Genomic DNA, 26,979 nt, shown 5'->3' on the forward strand with positions numbered 1-26,979 from the left:
AGACACCTCAGTGCCAGTCATCCTACTAAGTGAACAACACATCACACATGCAACTGGACCTGTGAATAAAGTGACACAGTGACATGTGACAAAATGACAAATGAATAAGTCAGATCTGTGGATTTGGAATTGCATTGTTTTGTTTTGACAGCATTCATGTTTTAATTCAATAGTGTGAGATACACTAGAAAATGCATACAGACATAGAAAATACACTGGCAGGTGAACAAAATATTTTTTGTGATGTTTTAATGCAAAATGCGAGTTGTGGACACCAACATTTTGTAAATGTTCAGGCAAAACAAGGTTATTCGGAAATAAGCTATGAGAATAAACGTTATAAAACATGAGGAGCTCTCGGCCATTTTCATTTTGTAAAAGTAGCTCTCGGGAAAAAAATGTTGCAGACCCCTGCTCCAAGATAACATCAAGTCGAGTTCTGAATGTCCCTAAAGTCCTCCCGTCTACCATGCTACCTGGTCACTCATTCCAAGTTCTCTGTGTAACGAAAAACTTCCTAATGTTTAGGCGAAATTTACCCTTAACAAGTTTCCAATTGTGTCCCCGGAGGAACTCATTTTAAAGTCGCCGTCTCAATCCTGGAATGATTCTTACCGTTTAGTCACCAGCTGCCGGTCCTTCATCTCGGATCTCTCAAACCAGACATGTGGACAAGCTTTCACCATAGACCTCTGGATAACTCCCAAGAGGCCTCCATGGACCTGGCCCACCTAGAAGGATCAGAAATGGCAATTATTGTAGGACACCTGCAAGAAATGCTCATCATATTGTGCAATGTGAGAAAGATGACACACACACACACACACACACACTTCATGAGATATCATCTCCTAACAAATAGCATCACTCAACCAAACAGACACTCCCCCATTTTCCAAAGTCATTAAATCCAGTATGAGGATTCCTGAAAGAAGTGCAAGTTAGGAGATAGCAACTCCGGATGGGAACACCACTCTACAACAGGTGACACCCCATCAGGCACCGACGACTTATAATCACCAAGTGGACTGCGTAGAAACTACACATGAACATCATAAGAGTGTGCAAACTCCACAGACAGGACATCCAAGCCAGAACCACATAGAGAAAGTGTTGTGTGATGAAATCTCCTTAAATGAAAGCCTGCAATGTGCACTTTAATCACATCTGAACTGTCCGATTTGTAATTTTAAACTGTGGAGGAAAACCGTGTCTTAGTCCCAAACATTACTCAACCAAAGGCCGGGTTTATACTTCACGCGACACATGCTCCAGCGGACGCTCCTGCTACGTCAGCGTTGTACTGTTCAAACTCCATGCACGGAATACCAGCGACGTGACTCCCTGCGAGACAGCAGTGCTACCGCTCCGCAACCGTGTCACCCCCATGTGTGTAATTATTAACAGTATTCATTATTTAAACAAAATTAACGATGTATCTGTAAAATGTAACATATATACTTTAATGCATTTCATCATGAAAGTGATATCAAGTATAAATCTAAGGATAAATTTAAGTTGGAAAATCATACATTTAATGTGCTTTGTGTGGTGATTACTGCTGTCAGGTCAGGAGGAAGCCCCCAAAAAACAGACAGTATGTAAGACTTTTAAAATGTATTGTGTCATTACAATCGGGAATTTGTGATGCCTGAATATAAAAAGCACCACAAATGCATTTGTATGTCGGCATTTTGCTTCACCACATCGAACCATTCATCAAACATCGAAGCAGGCACATCGATCCTGTACGATCCGCACAGCGGCTTTCTGTCACATATAGATAGTAAAAAGGGACTCGGACGTCACGTACCGACTTTTATCACACTGCGCCCCACAATTTTTTGCTGGTACTGCAACTCGTCGTGTTAATTTCTGAAGACCTGGGGCCTCATGTATAAACGGTGCGTATGCAGAAAAATGTTACGTAAGGCTGTTTCCACGCTCAAATCGTGATGTATGAAACCTAAACTTGGCGTAAAGCCACACACATTTTCACGGTAGCTAAATGCTTGGCGTACGCAAGTTCTCCGCTCAGTTTTGCAAACTGGCGGCACCCGGCATCAAAACAGTGCTACTGTTCCAGTGTGGTTACCATTTCTTTTTTAGATCCACATCCCTGACATGGCTTTATAAATACACTGAAATTAAACACATATTGGTTTATTAGTTTAATGCATCTGATTGTAACTAACAAGTAACAATATAATGGTCCACAGAATGGCCAAACTATTCAAAATGCCATAGCTGGTTTAGCGTTGTTACTCTCACTGCACCGCTCTGAGTATTTATATCACTGTATCTGAGTGGGGAATCACAGCTCTATAGGAGATGATCAGAAAGAGAATTATCGTATACAGCATCAAGCACACGCTGCCTCAGCCATGCTGTGTACTAAACTACTCTCATATAACAAACGCTTCAGAGCCTTTCCTGTACGGACCTCGCGGTTCACAAACAGTTTCATCCCAAGAACTCTAAACGCACTCAATCAGTCCATCAAGTGCTCCTTGTAGAACTGTTGGTACTTATAAATACAATCACCTCACTGTAAACTTGCACTAGTTATAATATTGCACAACCTGAACCACTTTATAAAGCGCGTATTTACATATGATGACGATATCATTTTTAGAATGAAATGCAGCAAAATATGTTTATCATATTATACAGATAAAACTTTAACTTGGAGGTTAGTACGTTTGAAAGAGACAGAAATTATTTCATCAAAGGTCGCGCACGGCGCAACAAGCATCTTGTGTGGGGCATGAACAATCACTGTGCCACCGTGTTCCCATGTTTAATAACACGCTTTAACTCCTATCATCATGAAAATGATATCACGTACACATCTCAGTATTTTAATTATTCACAGAGCTGTCGGATTAAGAGAAAGCCCGGATGTACGTAGTGATCCGCACACGTAGAGCACATTGAAGATCAAATACAAAACAAAGCATTTATTACTACTTTAGTTATGATGGGATTTGAGAAACTAGTAAATTAAACGATTTTACGATGAAGTTTATGATGTTCTACTTTTAATGACAAAATAAAATACATGATTAAAGTGGAAATTGAGATTAAATTTGACATTTCGTGCTTTTTTCCCCACTGTGTGCCTATTTTTTTTTATTTCTCTGTACCCTAATAAGCTTTCATATGACACTCAGATGGTGGGCTGCGACTCGCCTTTCACGGCGACTTTGATACAGTGGGATGCAAAAGTTTGGGCAACCTTGTTAATAGTCATTTTCCTGTATAAATCGTTGGTTGTTACGATAAAAAATTTCAGTTAAATATATCATATAGGAGACACACACAGTGAGATTTGAGAAGTGAAATGAAGTTTATTGGATTTACAGAAAGTGTGCAATAATTGTTCAAACAAAATCAGGCAGGTGCATAAATTTGGGCACCGTTGTCATTTTATTGATTCCCAAACTTTTAGAACTAATTATTGGAACTCCAATTGGCTTGGTAAGCTCAGTGACCCCTGACCTACATACACAGGTGAATCCGAGTATTCAAGGGGTCCATTGTAAGTTTCCCTCCTCCTTTAATTTTCTCTGAAGAGTAGCAACATGGGAGTCACAAAACAACTCTCAAATGACCTGAAGACAAAAAGATTGTTCACCATCATGGTTTAGGGGAAGGATACAGAAAGCTGTCCCAGAGATTGAAGCTGTATGTTTCCACAGTTAGTAACATATTGAGGAAATGGAAGACCACAGGCTCAGTTCAAGTTAAGGCTCGAAGTGGCAGACCAAGAAAGATTTGGATAGACAGAAGCGACGAATGGTGAGAACAGTCAGAGTCAACCCACAGACCAGCACCAAAGACCTACAACATCATCTTGCAGCAGATGGAGTCACTGCGCATCGTTCAACCATTCGGCGCACTTTACACGAGGAGATGCTGTATGCGAGAGTGATGCAGAGGAAGCACAAACAGAGCCGCTTGAGGTCTGCTCAAGCACATTTGGACAAGCCAGCTTCATTTTGGAATAAGGTGCTGTGGACTGATGAAACTAAAATGGAGTTATTTGGGCATAACAAGGGCGTTATGCATGGAGGAAAAGAACACAGCATTCCAAGAAAAACACCTGCTACCTACAGTAAAATATGGTGGTGGTTCCATCATGCTGTGGGGCTGTGTGAGGGACTGGGAATCTTGTCAAAGTTGAGGGACGCATGGATTCCACTCAGTATCAGCAGATTCTGGAGACCAATGTCCAGGAATCAGTGACAAAGCTGAAGCTGCGCCGGGCTGGATCTTTCAACAAGACAACCGAAACACTGCTCAAAATCCACTAAGGCATTCATGCAGAGGAACAAGTACAACGTTCTGGAATGGCCATCTCAGTCCCCAGACCTGAATATAATTGAAAATCTGTGGTGTGAGTTAAAGAGAGCTGTCCATGCTCGGAAGCCATCAAACCTGAATGAACTAGAGATGTTTTGTAAAGAGGAATGGTCCAAAATACCTTCAACCACAATCCAGACTCTCATTGGAACCTACAGGAAGCGTTTAGAGGCTGGAATTTCTGCAAAAGGCGGATCTACTAAATATTGATTTCATTTCTTTTTTGTGGTGCCCAAATTTATGCACCTGCCTGATTTTGTTTGAACAATTATTGCACACTTTCTGTAAATCCAATAAACTTCATTTCACTTCTCAAATATCACTGTGTGTGTCTCCTATATGATATATTCAACTGACATTTTTTATCGTAACAACCAACGATTTATACAGGAAAATAATGACTATTAACAAGGTTGCCCAAACTTTTGCATCCCACTGTATCTGACAACTTCTTTTTTATTTCAGCCACTGTGCGACTTTGTGAACCTGAGCTTTTGAGTTTCTCCGACATGCTATGTCACTCGATCAACTTCCTTTGGTTGTTTAAACCAACAAATTGTAAGTTTTTCTTTGCCTCCCCTTTGAATAATTTCAGCGAATACCATCTCCCTCAGTGCTTTTCCCATTGTCTTTTCACAGAACGCGGAGCTTAAGGGCTATTTATGATGATTTGCATATTCAAAGAGGCGTAATTCTGGGAGGAGTTGGGGCGGGACAGCAGGCGTGCCGCGGCGTTACTTTTCACGCTGATCGGGATTTATGTAGCGGAAGAACGTGGAAGCTGGTGAACGCACAGATTTATGCATCTGGATTTTTTGTGCATATGAACATTTCCGCTTTTGTCCTTACGCCATGTTATATAGTGTGAATTCTATGCATGGTGTTATGCATGTGGTCCCTGCTCAGAGGACGCGTCAAATGAACACTGGGAACGTGTGACAGCCATGATGCATGCATGTACGTGTGCTGAACGTGAAGTATAAACGAGCCCTTAGGGTTGCCAGATGTCCCTCATATACGGGAAATGTCCCATATTTGATAATTTTGTCCCCTGTCCTGTACTGACCTTTCAGGGACACCCAAATGTCCCGTATTTAGTTCATTTTCAAATATTTTTACTACCTTCTTACGGTAATTAGTTGTAACTTTGTAAGTAATCATACTTTCGTTTCTCAGATTCTTTTGATGAAAATAACCAAAATGTAACGAGGAAACGATTGTTTGCTGTCTGTTTGCAGCTTGTTCAGTTGCTCTGGCTGATTGAGGACAGCGACACTCTCACCATTTCGCTCTCCAGCCGTGCTGCTCTGTAGTTTTTGATCAGCATTGCAACATTCAGCGTCAACAGAGTGTGTTGTTACTACTTGCCACAGCCCACTTGATTTCCAACTTAAAAACTAACTCATCCATCCCATCCCAAGATGCCAAAACGTAACTGTAAATTTCGTGATGAATATTCCAGCGAATGGACATTTATCAAACAAGGCAGAAGATGCTTTGAAGCAAACTGTGGTGTATGGAACTGCACTTTCAGTAAATCATTTTCAAATGATTTTACTTTTGTTTTTCTCATAACCCATTAAAATCCTTGCTTTATGTTTTTAACTTATGTCTCTACTTTTACATAATATATTGGTCTGGGTGTGTAAGGGGGCGTGTATAAAATTTATATATATAGTAATGTAGAGAGAGAGAGAGGAATAGCATTTTGTGAAACAAAAAGAACAGCCCTTAGCTAAGTAGGTGAAAGGTCTGCCCTCAATAGAATGACTCATACAAAATATGTGCCAAGATCAGAGAACATCAAGTGTACTGTACAATGTGGACAAATGACCTTTACACCCTAAAGGGTGGCTGGCACAAGATGAACTTTCTTCTCATTACTCAACTCTGTGCCTCTGGTGTGCAAGAGTGGGGAGGAAGAACGCCAACCCATAAGAGCATTGGGCTGTGTCAGCGTACATCTGCAAATGCTCCCGGCGGTAACCGTCTCATTGTTGAAAACCCACAGGGATGTCCAGTCCTGGACCCTCATCAGACTAGCAGAACTGGTTCTTACCCTCCATGCCATCTCTTTCGATAACAATGCCTTTTTTTGTTTTTTTTTTTTTAAACCAGGTGAGTAGAATGGGACTGAGCTATGGCAACATCTTCATGACCTGGATGGAAGAGCATTACTTTCCAATCTCTGCTTTGTACCATATACATTTGTACAAAAGATATACCAATGATTGCACTGGTGCTGCCTCGTGCTTCAGTAGCCAGCTGCAGGAATTCATTCATGATTTTACTCATTGCTGTCTATCTCTTGGGTTTACCATCAACATTTCACAGCACAGAATCGGCGCTGCTAAGGGTGACAAACGATCCGCTGCTAGCAGCCGATTCAGGGGAAGGGCTCAGTGCTAAGTTTATTGGATTTGAGCGCTGCGTTTGACAAAGTTGATCACGACAGTCTGATTAACAGGCTTGAGCGGTGGGCTGGTATTCGGGGTACTGCTCTTAAGTGGTTTGCAGATTTACCTCAAAGCCAGGACGTTTTCTGTAAATGTGGGTCGTTCAACAACTCCTACTGCTTCAGTAACCTGTGGGGTACCCCAGGGGTCTTTTTTTAGGTCCAGTCATCTTCTCTTTATATATGTTACCGTTCTGTTTTACAATAAACAAGTGTAACATCCCGTATCATTGTTACGATGATGATTTACTTTTTATAATTTTTGGCAAAGAGATCCTAATAAATAAATAAAACCAATTTCCACCACAACACTACCATTTTTAGATAGCAGTCTTCCTATTAGCTTTCCAGGACTTAAACTCTCTGTCTTTTACAAGCAAACTGCCTCTCACAGTTACCTCCTCTACAGCTCCTTCAATCCCTGGCGCGCTAAAAGCTCTCACCCTCTTTCACAGTTCCTTCGAGTGCATCATGTCTGTAGTGAGGAGGCAGACTTCTGTAGTGAAGCACTCAGAATGAGGAGCTTCTTCACTGACACAGGATGCCCTTCTTGTATTGTGGACCTCGTAACATCCACTCGAAGAATAACCCCAATAATGAAAACCACATTCCACTGGTCCTCCCATTACATGCTAACATTTATCAAGCATGCCCATCTCAGGTTCACACACTGGCCATTAGAGGTAAGCACCACCACACCGGGGCACAAGGAGGTGCTGTCAAAAACAGTATTATTATTTCTTTTTGTCCTCCCACAGCCCTGAGAAAACCCACTGAGGGCAACTGAGACCACTCCCTGCACGATAAAACTGGGGAGTCCCCAGCAAGGGTCGTCTCATTCTGGAGAGAGCAGATCAAAGAACAGAACTCCCACCCGAGTACTGACCACTTTGAGAGAACTTCGAATCCTCTCGTTATTCTCTCTTTTGCGCGGTTTTTCATTTGCTATTATCGGACGCACCACTGAGCGCTTCTTTACTTTGGACATTGTCAGCATTAAATGGGGCAAACTGGTTGGTCCCCAACATATCCTCTGTGACCAGGCTGTTAACTCACTCGGTGACGCAGTATCACTCCCACAAGTCGCTAAACAAATTTTCCCCATTTTGCACACTCATCCTTCCACAGAAGCTGATAGAGAGATAGATATTTTATTACTCCCAAGGACAAATTCACATACTCCAGCAGCAGCATACTGATAAAGAACAATATTAAATTAAAAAGTGATAACAATGCAGGTATAACGGACCACAACTTTGTGTAATGTTAACGTTTACCCCCTCGGGTGGAATTGAAGAGTCGCATAGCGTGGGGTCTCCTCAGTCTGTCAGTGGAGCAGGATGGTGACAGCAGTCTGTCACTGTTGATCCCAGAACCCTTTCCATTGACCACCTAAACTACACCAACATCTTGTCCACAGCTTACTTTGCAGAGGACAGCCACATTTCTCTCCAGGCACCCCTTGTATCTGATCCCATTGACAAATTCAACATGAAACAATGGGCCTCTTACCAGTCTAATAAAATCTTTTTTACTGTTCTGATGTGCTGTCATATGGGAGTAGGAGATTCCATGTCTCCGTAGTTTGTTCCAGCGTCCCACAACTCTTCGAGTAAAGAGGCGTTTCCTGGCTTCTGTCCTAAATGCTCTCAATGCCCCTTTAATTTCCACTGCTGTCCTCGAGTACGAGATTCACCATTAAGTTGGAAGAATTCTGCAGGATCTCCTTTATCAATGCCTTTGAGGAGTGTGAAGACCTGGATGAGGTCCCCAAACCGAACCCTCTGCTCGAGAATAAACAGGTTTAATTCTCAGAGAGTCTGTCATAGTAGGATGTGTCCCTAAGTCCTCAGATGCTCCTGGTTGAACTCCTCTGCAAAGCTTCAAGTGCTGCTATGTCTTTCTTGTACTGTGGTGACCACTCCTGCACACAATACTCCAGATGCAGTCATACTTGTAAATTATATACAGGTGCTGGTCATAAAATTGATTTATTTCAGTAATTCCATTCAAAAAGTGAAACTTGTATATTAGATTCATTCATTACACACAGACTGATGTATTTCAAATGTTTATTTCTTTTAATTTTATGATTATAACTGACAACTAATGAAAGTCAAAAATTCAGTATCTCGGAAAATTTGAATATTGTGAGAAGGTTCAATATTGAAGACACCTGGTGCCACACTCGAATCAGCTAATTAACTCTTAAATGGTCTCTCAGTCGAGTTCTGTAGGCTACACAATCATGGGGAAGACTGCTGACTTGACAGTTGTCCAAAAGATGACCATTGACACCTTGCACAAGGAGGGCAAGACACAAAAGGTCATTGCTAAAGAGGCTGGCTGTTCACAGAGCTCTGTGTCCAAGCACATTAATAGAGAGGCGAAGGGAAGGACAAGATGTGGTAGAAAAAAGTGTACAAGCAATAGAGATAACCGCTTGTACCCTGGAGAGGATTGTGAAACAAAACCCATTGAAAACTGTGGGGAGATTCACAAAGAGTGGACTGCAGCTGGAGTCAGTGCTTCAAGAACCACCAGGCACAGACGTATGCAAGACATGAGCTTCAGCTGCCGCATTCCTTGTGTCAAGCCACTCTTGAACAAGAGACAGCGTCAGAAGCATCTCGACTGGACTGCTGCTGTGTGGTCCAAAGTTATGTTCTCTGATGAAAGTAAATTTTGCATTTCCTTTGGAAATCAAGGTCCCAGAGTGTGGAGGAAGAGAGGAGAGGCACAGAATCCACGTTGCTTGAGGTCCAGTGTAAAGTTTCCACAGTCAGTGATGGTTTGGGGTGCCATGTCATCTGCTGGTGTTGGTCCATTGTGTTTTCTGAGGTCCAAGGTCAACGCAGCCGTCTACCAGGAAGTTTTAGAGCACTTCATGCTTCCTGCTGCTGACGAACTTTATGGAGATGCAGATTTCATTTTCCAACAGGACCTGGCACCTGCACACAGTGCCAAAGCTACCAGTACCTGGTTTAAGGACCATGGTATCCCTGTTCTTGATTGGCCAGCAAACTCGCCTGACCTTAACCCCATGGAAAATCTATGGGGTATTGTGAAGAGGAAGATGCAATACGCCAGACCCAACAATTCAGAAGAGCTGAAGGCCACTATCAGAGCAACATGGGCTCTCATAACACCTGAGCAGTGCCACAGACTGATCGACTCCATGCCACACCGCATTGCTGCAGTAATCCAGGCCAAAGGAGCCCCAACTAAATATTGAGTGCTGTACATGCTCATACTTTTCATGTTCATACCTTTCAGTTGGCCAACATTTCTAAAAATCCTTTTTTTGCATTGGTCTTAATTGATATTCTAATTTTCCGAGATACTGAATTTGGGACTTTCATTAGTTGTCAGTTATAATCATCAAAATTAAAAGAAATAAACATTTGAAATACATCAGTCAGTGTGTAATGAATGAATCTAATATACAAGTTTCACTTTTTAAATGGAATTACTGAAATAAAATTAGAATATCATTACAAAGTTGATTTATGTCCAGCACCTGTAGATATTAACAACTACATTTACTCATAAGGCAAGAATGGGGAATATGGCAGACCTGCTTCAAAAACCGAGTTTACGCCACCTCCTGGTGTAAAGCTAATCTCTTCTAAAAAATTACAGAGGCCCACCAGTAATAATGACTTTATCCCACCTCCTATTGTAGAACTAATCTCATCCAAACAGGACTTTAAATGTAAAGTGTCTCTACAACTAAACTTGTAACTAAATGGCCACTGCATCAAGAACCGACTCTGCTTCAGATTTTAACGCTTTTATTAGATAAAAGTCATTCCTCTTAAGCACCGAGAGTACAGCGATGAATACATGTAGTATGAGAAGAAAAATACATACCATAGCATAACAACCATCATTGGCTAAAATGACAACGTCGATGGGAGAGGTATGGTTGGCAACACATATTCCTCCTTTCTTGGGCCGGTTTTCCCTGCGAAATATAATTAAGATTAGGTATATAAGTAGGTTTCAAATTTCTGTTTTCATTTTAACCCTAAAATAGTGACTTAACATCCGGGACCTATTTTATTGACCTTAAGATTAGTGTTTGGGCGAAGGGAAGGGCCATCTCAAGAGGCGTCCACTTTCTGAATGAGACCCTATTTATTTCTCTCTCTTTTTATTTAGGCAGTACGGTGGCGCAGCGGTAGCAGCAAGGAGACCCGAGTTTGCTTCCCGGGTCCTCCCTGCGTGGAGTTTGCATGTTCTCCCGTGTCTGCGTGGGCTTCCTCCCACAGTCCAAAGACATGCTGGTTAGGTGCATTGGCGATCCTAAATTGTCCCTAGTGTGCTGCGCCCTGCCGGGTTTGTTCCTGCCTTGCACCCTGTGTTGGCTGGGATTGGCTCCAGCAGACCCCTGTAGTTATGATATAGTGGGTTGGATGATGGATGGATCTTTTTATTGAAAGAGTTTCTTTAAAAAGCCAAATACTCCCTTGGGGAGAAATGCAATTCTATGTACGACTTGAAATTAGTATAATGGGAGATGGCCTTAAGGCACACTAAAAGCAAAAGGTATGGTGACCTTTTACCTCAATGTACTCACTTGTTGTGGTAATGGATGGTAGCAGACAAGCCTCTCGCGCAGATCCTGTAGCACATCAGATGGACGAGCTCGCTCAGCAGGTTTTTCACTCTTGTTGGGGGGTAAAAAAAAAAATAAAAAGACAAAAAGGGAAGACATATTTCCGTAAATACCACTAATTTAGAGTCTAATAGAGTCGCAGGAAATTCTAGTTTTAATACAACAGCAAGTCTTCAGAAAATGCGACTCCATGCAACAAGCCTGCTTTGCTTCCACACCAAACCCTTTGTACAAGTCTTCGCCCCTCAGCTCTCTACATTCTTTTGACTTTCAGTTTTACTCTAATGAGGTCATTTTATTTTTAGATCCAACTAATTAATTGCCAAAAAGAAATGTGTTATGAACCAGCCCTTGAGCCCGTGTACACTCAACTGCTTTATTTGATTCTGCACATCGATGCCCTTTCAGCATAAATCTGTGTTTTAAAAATCGACGCTGATCTCCGCAAACAACAATTAAGATTGATAAAAAAAATAAGTAAATCTTTGTTGATTCTGTTCAGACCACTCAAAGTACTCCATTCAAGACGGTACCTGCTGCTTGGCAGTTGTCCTACGATGGTGGTTCCAATCACAAGCCAACTTAAACCAATCGCTGCCAGCGTAATCCTAAAAAACAACAAAACAAAATTATTAGTTAACCTTTTATAAAATAAGAGGACGCTCTCAATATTCCACCTGAAAAACGATTTTCTTAATATGCAGCTTACCCCATGTGGTTTGTATTGATGACCGAGAAAATTTTAATCTCATGCTCTCATGGCAAACAGAAATGATAAAGCATCAGATGGAAAGGGCAGCAGCAAATACTTTTAAAACGTCCAAGAAAAACATTGCATGTTACTCATGCATCACATACTTCACATCAATATCATGTCATATGCATCCTTACTAAAATATGGTTAAACAAACCACAAAACGAAAGTAGAATGAACTCCAAATAAGCGCTGCAATTGAAGGTCTGCCTCCCGTAGTTTAACTTATATTCATTTTCACAATTGGAGCACCTCAGAGTTATTTACAACGTTGTTAAATAAAAACAAACACCAAAGACGTGCGTCAATAGGAAATGCATTCAAATAGGAAGACAGGATTCTTAACCATTGAATGAGGGGCAGAGAAGGGTCCTCAAAATTCAAAGGCTTGATGCCACATAAATGTGTTTCCTCTGCATCCACTGATCTGATTTTTTGGAAATGTTTAAACACCTTGAAAAAAAAAAAAAAAAAAAGGACAAGTGTCTCTGTAGTTATGTGTCTAGCCGGGGCTATTGTCAAATGTCCCCCCGGGGACAATTAAAGATCGATCTATCCATCTATGTAGGACTCTGTTAAATGCCATATGGGACCGATATGGAATTCATAAAAGCAGTGGTAAGATTTGTGATGCACCATCTGTTGGAATGAAAAAATGCATTCAGAATACATTCCAATAGATGGTGCACTCCAAACATAAACTCCAGCATATTCAGAGTAAATGTAGATTATTTACATTTCAACCCATCTCAGACTCTTGACCAATAAATCAGGGGGAGAGACACGTCTTCGATTCAAAAGCTTGATGCGACAAACTCGTTTCCTGCGCATTCACTCCTCTGATTTTCTGAAAATATTTACCCACCTTAATAAAAGTACAATTGACTAACTGTGTGTGTCTGTCTGTCCGTCTGTGTAGCTGTGTGTCCATCCAAGGCTATTGCCACATTTCCCTCTGGTGACAAATAAAGTTCTATCTATGACTAATACTCCTAATATTTGTGATGCACTCTCGGTTAGAATAAATGTTTGTGACTCAGCACCTGTTGGAATGAAAATGCAACACATTACTACATGCATTACAAAATACGCTTCAACAGATGACACACTGCAAACATTAATACTAATTATGCTGGGGTCTATGTTAATTATTTAGGTTTCAGCTCGTCTTAGACTCTGGACCAATGAATGAGGTAGAGAGACAGATCTTCAGTTCAAATGCTTGATGTCACATAAACGTGTTTCCTCCGTGTTCACTGCTCTGATTTTCTGTAAATATTTATCCACCGGGCAGCAAGGTGGCACAGCGGTAGCAGCAAGGAGACCCGAGTTCACTTCCCGGGTCCTCCCTGCGTGGAGTTTGCATGTTCTCCCCGTGTCTGCATGGGTTTCCTCCCACAGTCCAAAGACATGCAGGTTAGGTGCATTGGCGATCCTAAATTGTCCCTAGTGTGTGCGCCCTGTGGTGGGCTGGCACCCTGCCCGGGGTTTGTTCCTGCCTTGCACCCTGTGTTGGCTGGGATTGGCTCCAGCAGACCCCTGTAGTTATGATATAGTGGGTTGGATGATGGATGGATCTTTTTATTTAAAGAGTTTCTTTAAAAAGCCAAATACTCCCTTGGGGAGAAATGCAATTCTATGTACGACTTGAAATTAGTATAATGGGAGATGGCCTTAAGGCACACTAAAAGCAAAAGGTATGGTGACCTTTTACCTCAATGTACTCACTTGTTGTGGTAATGGATGGTAGCAGACAAGCCTCTCGCGCAGATCCTGTAGCACATCAGATGGACGAGCTCGCTCAGCAGGTTTTTCACTCTTGTTGGGGGGGTGAAAAAAAAAAATGCTTGTTGTGTGGGTGTGTGCCCTGCGTTGGGCTGGCGTCCTGCCCAGGGATTAGTTCATGCCTTGCACCCTCTGCTGGCTGGGATTGGCTCCAGCAGACCCCCGTGACCCTGTGTTAGAATATAGCGGGTTGGGAATTGACGGACTGACTATTTATCCACCTTAATAAAAGGACACTGGACAATTGCAGATTTACTCCTGGAAACAAAATTCTACCTGTGACTCAGTTATGTCATTTAGTATGGTATACATAAAAGCAGTGTCATAATTTGTGATGCACCATCTGTTGGAATAAAGTAATACATTTTATTGCTACAAATGTTTGTGACGCTCCATCTGTTGGAATGAAAAATGCAACGCATTACAGAACACATTCCAATAGATGGTGCACTGCAAACCTTTACACTGAGTACTCGGAGGTCTGTGTTAATTATTTAGATTTTACCCCTTCTTAGACTCTTGACCAATGAATGACTGCAGCACTTAAGGCTACCACAGCACAGTGGCCTCCATAACTCTTGAAATGGAAGAGGTTTTGACCTCTCCACATCTCTTCCTGGAGCTGGACGCCTGGGCAAAACTGAACAATCATGGGAGAAGGGCCTTAGTAAATGAGGTGAACAATAACCCAATGGTCAATCTGGCTCAGCTCCAGAGGAACTGTGGGGAGGAGATGGGAGAAACTTCCAGAAGGACAACCATCACTGCAATTCTCCACTGATCTGGGGTTTACGTCGGAATAGCCAGACGGCAGCCTCTCCTCAGTAAGAGATACATAGATGGCCGCTTGGAGTTTGCAAAATGGAACCTGAAGGACTCTTAAGACTTTGAGAACCAAGATTCACTGGTCTGATGAAACCAAGATTGAACGGCTTGCCTCTTTTCACATATGGAGGCAACCGGGCACCGCTCATCACCTGTGCAATACCAATCCAACCGTGAAGTATGGTGGTGGAAGCATCAGGGAGTGGGAGACTAGGCAGGGCTGAGGGAAAGCTAAATGGTGCAAAGTACAGAGATAAACCTTAATGAAATTCTGTTCCAGAGCACTCCGGGCCTCAGACTGGCCTGAAGGCTCACCTTTCAAAAGAACAACGAACCTAAGCACAAAGCAAAGACAGCACAGCAGTGGCTTAGGGTCAACTCTGTGAATGGCTTTGAGCTGCCTAGGTAGAGCCTGGACTTGAGCCCAATCAAACATCTCTAGAGAGACCTGAAAGTAGCTGTCCACCTAAAGCTAGAGGGGCTGCAGGTTTTCATTCCAACCCTTTTCCTAATCAGTGACCAGGTTTCACTGCTAATTAAATTTTTTTTCCGTTCATTTTAATAGTTCTGTTTTTAAGGATTCAGTCCTCTGAATTTATTCCTTTCTTCATCAAATGACAGCCAAACAGAAATGAGACATGAAACGAGTCGACAGATGACCAGCTAAATTGGGGCTTCAGACTCCAGCCAGTCTCTTAATGAGAATCTGTTTTTGATAGATAGATAGATAGAGTGGTGTGAAAAACTATCTATTTGCCCCCTTCCTGATTTCTTATTCTTTTGCATGTTTGTCACACAAAATGTTTCTGATCATCAAACACATTTAACCATTAGTCAAATATAACACAAGTAAACACAAAATGCAGTTTTTAAATGATGGTTTTATTATTTAGGAGAAAAAAATCCAAACCTACATGGCCCTGTGTGAAAAGTAATTGTTCAAAAATAACCTAACTGTGGTGTATCACACCTGAGTTCAATTTCCTGATTACTGCCACACCTTTTCAATCAAGAAATCACTTAAATAGGAGCTGCCTGACACAGAGAAGTAGACCAAAAGCACCTCAAAAGCTAGACATCATGCCAAGATCCAAAGAAATTCAGGAACAAATGAGAACAGAAGTAATTGAGATCTATCAGTCTGGTAAAGGTTATAAAGCCATTTCTAAAGCTTTGGGACTCCAGTGAACCACAGTGAGAGCCATTATCCACAAATGGCAAAAACATGGAACAGTGGTGAACCTTCCCAGGAGTGGCCGGCCGACCAAAATTACCCCAAGAGCGCAGAGACGACTCATCCGAGAGGTCACAAAAGACCCCAGGACAACATCTAAAGAACTGCAGACCTCACTTGCCTCAATTAAGGTCAGTGTTCACGACTCCACCATAAGAAAGAGACTGGGCAAAACGGCCTGCATGGCAGATTTCCAAGACGCAAACCACTGTTAAGCAAAAGAACATTAGGGCTCGTCTCAATTTTGCTAAGAAACATCTCAATGATTGCCAAGACTTTTGGGAAAATACCTTGTGGACTGATGAGACAAAAGTTGAACATTTTGGAAGGCAAATGTCCCGTTACATCTGGCGTCAAAGGAACACAGCATTTCAGAAAAAGAGCATCATACCAACAGTAAAATATGGTGGTGGTAGTGTGATGGTCTGGGGTTGTTTTGCTGCTTCAGGACCTGGAAGGCTTGCTGTGATAGATGGAACCATGAATTCTACGGTCTACCAAAAAATCCTGAAGGAGAATGTCCATCCATCTGTTCGTCAACTCAAGCTGAAGCGATCTTGGGTGCTGCAACAGGACAATGACCCAAAACACACCAGCAAATCCACCTCTGAATGGCTGAAGAAAACCAAAATGAAGACTTTGGAGTGGCCTAGTCAAAGTCCTGACCTGAATCCAATTGAGATGCTATGGCATGACCTTAAAAAGGCGGTTCATGCTAGAAAACCCTCAAATAAAGCTGAATTACAACAATTCTGCAAAGATGAGTGGGCCAAAGTTCCTCCAGAGCTGTAAAGAATCATTGCAAGTTATCGCAAACGCTAGATTGCAGTTATTACTGCTAAGGGTGGCCCAACCAGTTATTAGGTTCAGGGGGCAATTACTTTTTCACACAGGGCCATGTAGGTTTGGATTTTTTTTTCTCTCCCTAAATAATAAAAACCATCATTTAAAAACTGCATTTTGTGTTTACTTGTGTTATATTTGACTAATGGTTAAATGTGTTTGATGATCAGAAACATTTTGTGTGACAAACATGCAAAAGAATAAGAAATCAGGAAGGGGGCAAATAGTTTTTCACACCACTGTAGATACAGAGTCTCCTCTGATGATCACGGGGTCCATGAGGGGCCTGGACCTCCTAAAATCCACCACCAGCTCCTTGGTGTTGCTGGTGTTCAGGTGTAGTTGGTTTGAGTCGCACCATTTAACAAAGTTCTTGATTAGGCTCCTATACTCCTCCTGCTGCCCACTCCTGATGCAGCCCACGATAGCAGTGTTGTCAGAGAACTTTTGCATGTGGCAGGACTCAGAGTTGTATTGGAAGTCTGATGCCTGTTGGCTGAACAGGACCGGAGAAAGTCCAGTCCCCTGCGGCACTCCTGTGTTGCTGACCACAATGTCAGACCTACAGTTCCCGAGACGCACATACTGAGGTCTGTCTGTAAGATAGTCCACGATAGTCAACGATTAAACTCGTTATTCCATGGCTTGTTGCTCCTCTCATTCTGCCACAGCAGACATTTCCAAAACTGTAGATTTTCTGTTTTTTCTAAGAACACCGTCAAGATGTTTCGTTGACCTGAGAGATCAACCTTACTGAGACCTCCACCTTTCGTTATTTTCAGATATTGTGTGATGGGCACAGGTGAGCTGGTCATGCGACAGCTTGTTTTGTATCTCATTGTTTGGCTGCTAATTAAGGAAAAAGAAACAACTAAGGGGCCCGAGTCAAGTTAATTAAAAGTAAGACAAAAGAAGTTAATTAGTAAGTTAAATAGTTAATTAGAAGTTAATTAGTTAATGAAACCCTGCAGCCACAGCGGCCCTCCAGGACCAGAGCTTGACACCCATGACCTACAGTCTCCATCCAAGCGGACAGTACTCGAGAAGTTCTTCAGAGAAGAATGGCAGAAAATCCTCATAATCCAGGTATGTGAAGGTTGTTGTGACTCCACTCTGGACTCGCTGCCAAAGGGGCTTCAATTAAGTCCTGATTAAATAATCTAAATCGGTGTTTCCCAACCTGCGGTGGCACTGTAGGTGGTTCACGGCCAACTATGGACAAAACCTTGCCAAACCACTCAGATGATCGCACTCAATTCACACTGGACAGCATCACAGGAGGGGTACGGACGATCCTGGGTGGCCTTCCCAACCTCTGCTCTGACAAAAGTGCTCGATTCATCATTAGGAAAAGCATTCACGACAGCACTCGATTCACCTAATGCTCTGGTGATTATGTGGGAGCCACCACCCTTACCATGATCTGGATTAATTAACCAATGGGGACCATCCCACTCCCCACACTCAGACAATCCTGCAAAGGGGGATAAGGTGGGTCTCCCCCACAAATGACACCACAAAAGTTTGAGAAGCACTGGTCTAAAGACTTGTGTCAATGTGATACTTCAGTTTTGGTGTTTAGAACACGGAGATGGAAGTCGAACTGGGGATGGTTGACTCATGGGACAGCAACGCTTCACTATCAGCCATAATGTCATCTCTTTAGTTCCCCCCCACCCTGACACATAGGCTTATGTACAAAATCTTTACAAACTCATTCAATACGTGTTCATGGTTTGTCTTGACCAAACTTTTTTTCTTCTACCAAAAGTACAATAAACAATTCTCACCTCAGAGGGCAGAGGATGCAGTAACGAATGAAGACCCCCAGCACCCATATTAAGGAGACCCGAACACTGATATATTGGAAGTTGTTGTTGGTTCTAGTCAGGAGGTTCCAAGAGACCAGCTCTTCAGAAGTAAACCTTTGAGTCACCTCATCCTCCACAATGGACTCGACGCCCTTCTTGCTGAAGTAGAATACATCATTGAGCTCAAAATCGCCACGGATTTGGGCTTTTCTCCGAGCCTTTCTCTCTGCAATCTCTGTTTCAATGGAAAAGCCGGCATCTCTTTGGATAATTCCTTGGAAGAAAAAAAAAAAAAAAGACACAATTTACCACTGAACTCTAAACCAAGCGTGACTTTAAAAGGAGAATTCAAATAAACAGTTCATTTCAACTTACCGTATATACACGCGGGTACGTACTCCCGCGGATAAGTTGGGAATTGATTTTTTATTGGTATTTTATAATGTGGGTTGTGCAATTTGAATGCGGAAAACTCACGCTATTGGTCCAATGATATGCTAACACCCACCTGAGAGAGTAACCACGGGGCACATGGCCTTTTTTTCTATGTGGGTGCGGCAATGTGCTTTATCAGAGTGTGCTCCTAACCTCTCTCTATTGTGCCCACATGACCACACGGTGATACCCGCACTATTCTGAAGTGACGTTTGCACTGTTTTTTGTATCTCACACCTTCATGCACCTTTATCATAAGAGCATCCCTTATCTACGATGGAGCGTTTGATCAGAAGAAAATATGAAGCTGGTTTTAAATTAAACGTCGTTGAAGTAGCGAAAGCCATTTCGCTACTGCAACAAAATAAGATGCGTCTGAGAAACTGATGTGAGATTGGAGGAGGCAAGAAGATGGAACAAAAAAAAAAAAAAAAAAAATTGTCGCATTTTTGAACAGGCTTATAAGTCGGGGTCTGATTTTATGATCGATTTTTCAGGTTTCAAGACCAGACTTATACGTGAGTATACAATAGACCCCGGTGAAGTCGCAGTTCAGAGGTTGCGACCTCAGTCATTTGCGGATTTTTCCTTAGAACCTAACCAATAATTGTTAGTGGAAACCGCAAATATCCTTTTTTTTATGGTTTTTTTCGTGGCAATACTGTACTGTAGTGAGAGCACAAAGAAAACAGAGGAAAACGTGGCTTGCGACGGTGAAAGTAGCCAATCCGAGAGCGTCATTCATTTCTCCTTGCTGCTGATTGGCTGCTGCTCTGTGATGCATCTCTGGCAGATGCAGCCCAGCATTCCCGTATCATAGCAGTTTACCGCGTGTAGCTATCTCGAGTGTTTCGCTGAGCGTTATGTTTTTCGCTTTGTTCTTCTTAAAGCCCTAAGATGCCGCCCAAACGCCCTGCACCTTCCAAGGCAGGGGTCCTCAATCACGGTCCTGGGGGGCCGCAGTGTCTGCAGGTTTTTGCTCCAACCCAATTGCTTAATAAGAATCACTTATTGCTCAAGTAACACTTCTGCTTCACTTTAGTTAAAATTTTGAACTCTTATCACTTATATGAGTCTTAAACTGCTGTATTCTTGTTTTTTAATTGCTCCTTATAGATAGATAGATACTTTATTGATCCCAAGGGGAAATTCACAAATGTTGCAAATAACATAACATGCAAATGACAGAAGAGAGCAGCATTTCCCCATTTAGCTTGTTACCATTTACACCTCTGTGTGTATTTATCATGCGCTACTGGGTTTAATTAAATACCTGGAAGGAAAGTGAAGAGAAAAAAGTGAAGGACTGAGAATTTCTCCTCCATTTTGGATGATATCCTTAGAAAGGGGGAGACAAATCTTGGATATGAGAATGACCTGACATAACAGAGTTAAAGCACCAGCAAGCCATGAAATTAAATTATTGGCAAGAATTGCTTTCTAATTAAGCAACCGGGTTAGAACAAAAACCTGTAGCCACTGCGGCCCTCCAGGACTGGGATTGAGGACCCCTGGTTCTAAGGCTTCTGGTAATGAACCCAAGCGCCAGAAAAATTTTAAGACAGTCCAGGAGAAGGTTGAACTACTGGATTTGCTCCCGGGAATTAAAAAGTTATGCCGCAGTAGCCACCCGAGCAGCTATAAGTCCTCTGCTGTGCTGTGCAGTCATTATCTTCATTACATACCTTCATCATACTGCACAGCTAATTCATCACCATCATCATCTTCAATCAATATTATTCAATACTGGTGCGTACCCATACATTTTTATTAAATGAAATGATTCCGTATTTATCTTACTTATGCCAAAGACGACGCGCTTGCATGAATTCTAGTACATATAGGGGTAACATCGGTATTTTACATTCTAGCACTACGGGGGATATAGCAGTACAGTACTGTACAGTAGACTGGTTTACTTTTACAGTTTTATTTAGGTAATGTATTAAGCTAAGTTTGAAATGAAACGTAAGTGTTTTGGGGGCATATTTAGGGTTTAAACTATAAAAATAGGCATTTTTCTGACCACATCCAAAATTCACGGTTTTTCATAATTTGCAGGTGCTCTAGAAGCATAACCCCCACGAATTTTGGGGGTCGTCTGTATACAGTAATATGCTTGAGAAATGGTTTAAGACTGCGAAACTCAAGTGCAGTTAAAAGGTGGACTCCTGGGGCTACAGGTTTTTGGTCCAGCCAGTATCACAATCATTCATTTTTCACCACTTATCCAAGAGTATGTGTGTGGCGGGCAGGGTATCCATTATTAGATTCAGTTCTGTCACTGAAGTCTAAAAGCTGGTATTGATATTCATTTATATTACACCCCTTATCTGAGATAGGATCATGGGGGCAACAGTCTTCACAGGAAGGCCCATTAAATCCAAATCCCCTGCCACACTTTTCACCTTATACTGTGGGATCCCAAGGAATTGTAGACAGTCATGCCAGAACAGAAAATGGCCTTCACAAACTGTGGCCACAAAGCTTGAAGCAGACAATTATCTAAAATGTCTTTGTATGTTGTAGCATTAACAGTACCTTTTAAATGATGCCAAGAGGCCTAGCCCAGACCCTGCCATTATCCCTCCTCCACCAAACCTTACAGTAGGCTCTATACAGTCCATAAGGCGGTGGGGTCAAATTTGTCCTTCAGACTGCCAGACAGGGATGAGGGATTCATCACTCCAGGGAACAGGTTTCCAATGCTGCAGAGTCCAATGGCGGTACGCTTTACCACCACTCCAGTTGACGCTTGGCATCGTGCGTAGTGATCACAGGTTTGTGTACAGCTGCTGGGCCATGAAATCCCATGAAGCTCTGGACTCACAGTTCTTATGCTGATGTTGCTTCCAGAGGCAGGTTAGAACCGTCTCATGGCTGAGCTGTGGTTGCTCCTTAACGCTTCTACTTCATAATAACAGCACTTACAGGTGATCGGGGCAGATCTAGCAGAGCAGAAATTTCAAGCTTTGACTTGTCTAATTCTTCCACATGAAGCCTGAAAACCAGGAGGACTGATTGAGATCATTGACGTTAGGTAGAATGCCCAGTTTGGGGCTGGGTAGTCTCGTGACCTTGGAACCCCTGCAGATTTTTTTGTTTCGTTTTTTTCTGTCCTCCCTGGCCATCAGAACTTACTTTATTCTTTGTTAATTAGTATTGCCTAATTATTATATTTTTTCTTTGGTCATCTTGCAAAGCACTTTGAGCTCCATCATTTGTATGAAAACGTGCTCTAGAAATAAACGCGTCAATGTGGCAAAGGTGGAAATGTATGGCAGTGCCACATTTAAAGCCCACTGAGCCCTTCAGTACAACCCACTGCTCGTCAATGAATCTGATCTCATGTACCTGTTCACAATGAAGAACCTGAACTCAGTCATTTGGAGGGGCATCCACATCATGGAGTTTATATAGAGAGTAAAATAAATTACATCCTATCTGAAGAAGGGACCCGAGTGGCCTTGAAAGCTTGCATATTGTTATCTTTTTAGTTAGTCAATGAAAGGGGTCATTTTACTTGACTTCTCGCATCATCTATAATGGTGAACATGGTACAATCACCCTAGCACTACAAAAAAAAAAAACACAACTAAAAACTCAAAAGTACACCTTCACTATCTGAGATTGGCAGTTTCACAGCCATTGACCATCACTGTAAGCTAGAGTGGGAGGTGTGGTGTTCATTTATATATATAAAAATATATATAATATTTGATACTATCCGTATGTATGGTGTTCACGTCAATACCTCGATTCAATACAAGTTAGAACCATGCAATGGGACTCTGACTCTGTCGTTAGAACATAACGTGGCACACGCGGACACAGTATTGCATGATTGGCCAAGAATGTTTGAATGCTTCAGTGATGCCACTGGACGGCCAAATATAGTAAATCAGTGTTGGTTCGAGCAGATAACAGTAAGTTCGTTTGGTTTTTGGAACGTTGGTTTGGTGGGGCGTACTTTCCAGGACTAACATCGTCGACTGACTTAAACCCTTCGACAGCTCCGGAACCGTAAGTAATTTAGAACGTATTGCCATTTGCTTGGTATGTCGAAATCTATCTTTGGGCAGTTCGGTTTTGGCATCCGTCCTCCTGACATCTATTGGCAAACTGAGTAATGATGGCTGGGTATTAACAACGGTCATTGTTTAAATTTTAGCTGATCTCAGATCTAAAATGACCACTGCAACATAATTATTACTTCGACTTAGAGTCGTAAAATACGGTTTGTTTTGAAAATTTGTTTGCCGGAAAAAATCAAATGAGGTGTGCCGAAGAGTGGAGTTCACATCTTGCAGCCCCATTTGAACAGGAAGCTCTTCATTGCATCGGCCGAAAAGGTCTATTTTAAACACAAATCAGTGCCATGATAACAAAATCATTTCAAGGACTTAAAAAAAACAAATAATTCTTTGCAGAAAAAGTATGGATTTCATAAACGTAGAATTTGTAGCACGATTTGATCGGGCTCCCAGTTGTGCTATTTTATATACTGTATTATAATGAGGATTCTTTTCTATACCCACTGTATATACAGTCATATGAAAAAGTTAATTTTCTTAATTCTTCGGATTTTTGTTTCTCATTGGCTGAGCTTTCAAAGTAGCAACTTCCTTTTAATACATGACATGCTTTATAGAAACAGTAGGATTTCAGCAGTGACATTAAGTTTATTGGATTAACAGAAAATATGCAATATGCATCATAATAAAATTAGACAGATGCATAAATGTGGGCACCCAACAGAGATATGACATCAATACTTAGTTGAGCCTCCTTTTGCTAATCTAACAGCCTCTAGATGCTGTCCTCCTATAGCCTGTGACGAGTGTCTGGATTCTGGATGGAGGTATTGTTGACCATTCTTCCATACAAAATCTCTCCAGTTCAGTTCAATTTGATGGACAGCCTGCTTCAAATCATCCCATAGATTTTCAATGATGAAATTCAAGTCAGGGGACTGTGACGGCCATTCCAGAACATTGTACTTCTCCCTCTGCATGAATGCCTTTGTAGATTTCCAAATGTGTTTTGGGTCATTGTCTTGTTGGAATATCCAACCCCTGCGTGACTTCAACTTTGTGACTGATGTTTGAACATTATCATGAAGAATTTGTTGATATTGGGTTGAATTCATCCAACCCTCAACTTTAACAAGGGCCCCAGTCCCTGAACTAGCCACACAGCATGATGGGACCTCCACCAAATTTGACAGGCGGTAGCAGGTGTATTTCTTGGAATGCGGTGTTCTTCTTCCGCCATGCAAAGCGTTTTTTGTTTTGACCAAATAACTCCATTTGTGTCTCATCAGTCCAAAGCACTTTGTTCCAAAATGAATCTGGCTTGTCTAAATGAGCATTTGATACAACAAGCGACTCTGTTTGTGGCGTGAGTGCAGAAAGGGCTTCTTTCTCATCACCCTGCCATACTGATGTTTTTTGTGTAAATTGCGCTGAATTGTAGAACGATGTACAGATACACCATCTGCAGCGAGATGTTCTTGCAGGTCTTTGGAGGTGATCTGTGGGTTGTCGGTGACCATTCTCACAATCCTGCCTCTGCATATGCCGCTCCTGTATTTCTCTTGGCCTGCCAGACCTGCTGGGTTGGTTTAACATCAACTGTGCCTGTGGCCTTCCATTTCCTGATTCCATTCCTTACAGTTGAAACTGACAGTTTAAACCTCTGAGATGGCTTTTTGTAGCCTTCCCCTAAACCAGGAGACTCAACAATCTTTGTTTTCAGATCTTTGGAGAGTTGCTTTGAGGATCCCATGCTGTCTGTCGCTCTTCAGAGGAGAGTCAAAGGGAAGCACAACTTGTAATTGACCACCTTAAATACCTTTTACCACTCATGATTGGAGACTCCTGTCTATGAAGTTCAAGGCTTGACGAGCTCATCCAACCAATTGATCAGCATTGAGCAGTGACAGGCATTCAAATCAGTTCAATGACAAGGGGACCCACATTTTTGCACAGCCAGTTTTTCACATTTGATTTAATTTCATACAACTAAATACTGGCTCACTAAAAATCTTTGTTCAGAAAACACCCCAGTGCTCAGATGTTCCTAGGAAATGAAAGACATACCACTGTTATCTTTTTTTGTTGAAAGGAGAGTCAGTTATTATGCAGGCTGAGAGGGGTTCAGAAACTTTTTCATATGACTGTAAATATGCATATACACATGGAGCCCCAAACACCAGATCCCACTCCATGAGACACAGTTTAGCGATAACTAAAAGGTTTGTTTATTTCCCAGAGTCACGTTCATGTTTCTTTAATAATCCAACATTGTATTTATTATTAATAAGGCCCCTCTTCTCCTCTTGCATCTTCTTTCACTCCCCCACATTAGCTTTTCACCCACTGCCTCCTGCCCTTGGGCGACGCAGAGTGGCTAATTTTATGTCAGACCCAAGAGCACTTTAGATTTTTATTTAAGCAGAAAAAAGAAAAAAAACAAAACACATTTCTTCAGCCCCAGCAGTAGAGTACGGGCCTATCAGGCCGCTTCCAGGTTCTTCATCTTACACGCCCTTCACCTTTTGCATTTGTGTTTTGACACAAAAGCTGGCTGTGGTGTAATAGCTAACTTCATGGTTATGTAATTAAGGCAGTTCTATCTAACAAACGACTGTGAATAAAAGGTTAAAGAAGGACAATCCGTTAAGCGTACGAGGAGTGGCATACACTAGCACACTTCAGGAGTGTCGCAATGAGGAACATGTTGCAACTGTACAGAGCTGTTCATGTAACTTGCCTACAAGCAGCGAGTAAATCAACATCTACACGAGCCTCCATGAAACATAAGGCAACTTTTCAGTTACTTTATGTGCAATCCTGGAGAAGGCCCCAGTCCGGTGCACTTATGATCGACTGGCACCCCCATCCAGAACTGCCTCCTGCCTTGTGCCCAATGTTGCCCAGACAGGCTCTGTCCTCCTCAACCCTGAACTGAGGGATTTAAGAATTTAAACACAGTGAATTCAGAAGGTATTCTGACCCCTTCTCTTTTCTGCACACTTTGTGCTGTAAATTTCACTTGAAATGGACGGGTTTGCAATTTTTGCATATCAAACCAAGCGTCAGAACCAATAAAACTAAAAGTTAAGCAGGATGAGTTTTCCCTCATTTATTATCTACTAGCCTGGGTAGCTGTTGAAAACAGATAACAGGATAATTAAAAAAATATCAGGGGGCTTTGCCCCCTGCTCGCTTCGCTCACCCACCCCCTCCAATCCTCCCATAGGGGCATCAAACACTACAGCCACTTCGCCTCCCTGTCGCTCGCGTTGTCAAGGGTTCATAAGACATGCTGAGGAGATGCAGTCTGATCAGCTGCTTTCTTTCTTCTGCTGGTACTGAGCTGCGTGTTCTGCTTGTCGCTCTGCCCGTCAATCATTTAAAAGCCTCCACAGCAGCTGTCTTTTTGTTTCACAGCCTTGTCTGGCGGGACATCAAATTGTGGCTTGTTCAGAGAGTGGGGCCCTTGTTAAAGTCGAGGGTCGGATGAATTCAACCCAATATCAACAAATTCTTCAGGATAATGATGATAATGTTCAAGGATCAGTCACAAAGTTGAAGTAACGCAGGGGTTGGATATTCCAACAAGACGATGACCCAAAACACAGTTGGAAATCTACAAAGGCATTCATGCAGAGGGAGAAGTACAATGTCCTGGAATGGCCGCCACAGTCCACTGACTTGAATATCATCGAAAATCTATGGGATGATTTGAAGCAGGTGGTCCATCAAATTGAACTGAACTGGAGAGATTTTGTAATGAAGAATGGTCAGAAATACCTCCATCCAGAATCCAGACACTCATCACAGGCTA

General features: G+C 42.1%; 1 protein-coding gene across 1 annotated transcript in view; it reads right to left on the reverse strand.

Moving 5' to 3' along the window:
* gpat3 (glycerol-3-phosphate acyltransferase 3) overlaps positions 1-26,979 on the reverse strand; it is a 59,284-nt gene that overhangs the window by 18,756 nt on the left and 13,549 nt on the right. Inside the window, exons 4-8 of the mRNA XM_039759684.1 lie at positions 18,673-18,967; positions 11,975-12,049; positions 11,403-11,492; positions 10,694-10,787; positions 616-731 (exon numbers count right to left, since the gene is read on the reverse strand). Coding sequence (XP_039615618.1) covers positions 616-731; positions 10,694-10,787; positions 11,403-11,492; positions 11,975-12,049; positions 18,673-18,967 — 670 coding nt within the window. The remainder of the gene's footprint in view (positions 1-615; positions 732-10,693; positions 10,788-11,402; positions 11,493-11,974; positions 12,050-18,672; positions 18,968-26,979) is intronic.

The sequence above is a fragment of the Polypterus senegalus genome, chromosome 7 (genome assembly GCF_016835505.1).
Source record: "Polypterus senegalus isolate Bchr_013 chromosome 7, ASM1683550v1, whole genome shotgun sequence".
Lineage (NCBI taxonomy): Eukaryota > Metazoa > Chordata > Cladistia > Polypteriformes > Polypteridae > Polypterus > Polypterus senegalus.